This window comes from Rattus norvegicus, chromosome 11, assembly GCF_021556685.1.
Source record: "Rattus norvegicus strain SHRSP/BbbUtx chromosome 11, alternate assembly SHRSP_T2T, whole genome shotgun sequence".
Taxonomy (NCBI): Eukaryota; Metazoa; Chordata; class Mammalia; order Rodentia; family Muridae; genus Rattus; species Rattus norvegicus.
Genome location: NC_141544.1, coordinates 4,552,823 through 4,554,247, shown reverse-complemented (window position 1 = coordinate 4,554,247; position 1,425 = coordinate 4,552,823). Strand labels below are relative to the sequence as shown.

General features: G+C 44.4%; 1 protein-coding gene across 1 annotated transcript; it reads right to left on the bottom strand.

Annotated features, from left to right (window-relative positions):
- Positions 1-792: 792 nt before the first annotated feature.
- Positions 793-1,182, bottom strand: LOC148002428 (Y-linked testis-specific protein 1-like). Its single transcript, XM_087577173.1, has one exon. It carries the CDS (start codon positions 1,180-1,182, stop codon positions 793-795), a length of 390 nt encoding a protein of 129 aa, XP_087433299.1.
- Positions 1,183-1,425: the final 243 nt, after the last annotated feature.

Below are 1,425 nucleotides of genomic sequence, written 5' to 3'. Positions count from 1 at the left end.
TGGATTTAATTGAAAAGATGATTTTAGGGGCTGGAGAGATGACCAATGGATCAAGAGCTCGTCTGCTTTGAAAGAGGGCCTGGATTTGGTTCTTTGAGCTCATGTTCAATGGCTTCCAATTACCTTTAATTCCAGCTCCAGGGGACCTGACTATTCTTGTCTCTGTGATCTCCTGTGTTCATGCCCTGCCCCCTCCCACATAATTAAAAATAATACATCTACAGATGAGAAACAGGTTTCATTAGGTTTTGTTAGTCAAAGAAAACCTGATCTTCTCTGATTCTGAGTCTGCTTTGATCAGTTTATTGGGTTTCCCCTTGAGTTCCAAGATCACCTCCCTATTACCTGCCCCTCTTTCCCCAACAGTCTTTTTCTCCCTCAAACTTCACCTCAGAGACTCTATCTATGTCTGGCCCCTCTTCACTGCTTCCTAAACATCCATCTTTTTCCCCCGTGCCATCCCTGCTCCTCTAAGCCTCTTCTCCAGTTCTTTTCTCTCCCTAAAGACCAGACCAGCTCAGTCCTGTTTGTTTTAGTCTATGTGACATCAGACTTACTCACAGCCTTGACCTTCCTCTCCATGTTCCATCCACCACAGCCTGTCTCCTCCACCAAAGTGTTCACACACAACAAGTCACATCGCACATTTTAATTTTTACAGCAAAAACAAATTGCACTGGAAAAGATACTGGGGTTGTCAAAGGCCCTCGTTTATCTAAAACACATAAAAACATTTTCCCCCCAATCCTATAAATTCCCCATCTATGTCCCCCACACTTTGTGAATTTCACCTTAACAGATCTTTTCCAACAGATTATAGACGTAGATGTGGATGTCGCCAACAAACTTGATGAAGTACATGGAAGGCTTGGCTAGAACTTGGTAAATGACTTTGCAGATCTTTTTAGACCCGTAACTTCTGGTGAACTGCACACATTGACCTGTTAAGATGTCGCTGTCAACGTCTGACTTCACCTCTGCTGGAGGAGTCTCTGGAATGATAGGGAGGTTACCTTCTGTGTAATCATCCAGGAGCTGGTAGAGGTATAGGACTGGATCTTTCTCGTAGGTGATGTAAAACCAGTCCTTCATGATCGGCACCTGGGCTAGGACCACCTTCCTCCAGTTGACCTTAGAGCCAAGTTTGTCCTCAAATTTATGCTCCACAGCTCGGCCAACCATGGCACTTGCGAGATGGGCGTCTTTCACTTGAGGAAACACTACTTTGTGAGCAAGAACTTAAGCTTTAAAATCCTCTCATCGCTTTGAGATACCATAAAGTTTATTGATATTTTCCTTCCCACAGGTGGCTCTTGCCATTTCGAGCTTGATACTGGTGACAGGAAATGCCAATCAGGTTTGTGTCTGTACCTCATTAATCACTCGGAATTCACGTCATTCAGTGAGGCTACCGTGGGGAAGGAG

Bases quoted from the DNA above. Each gene is read 5' to 3' on its own strand.
- LOC148002428 (XM_087577173.1), bottom strand. From the start codon at position 1,182: ATGGTTGGCCGAGCTGTGGAGCATAAATTTGAGGACAAACTTGGCTCT.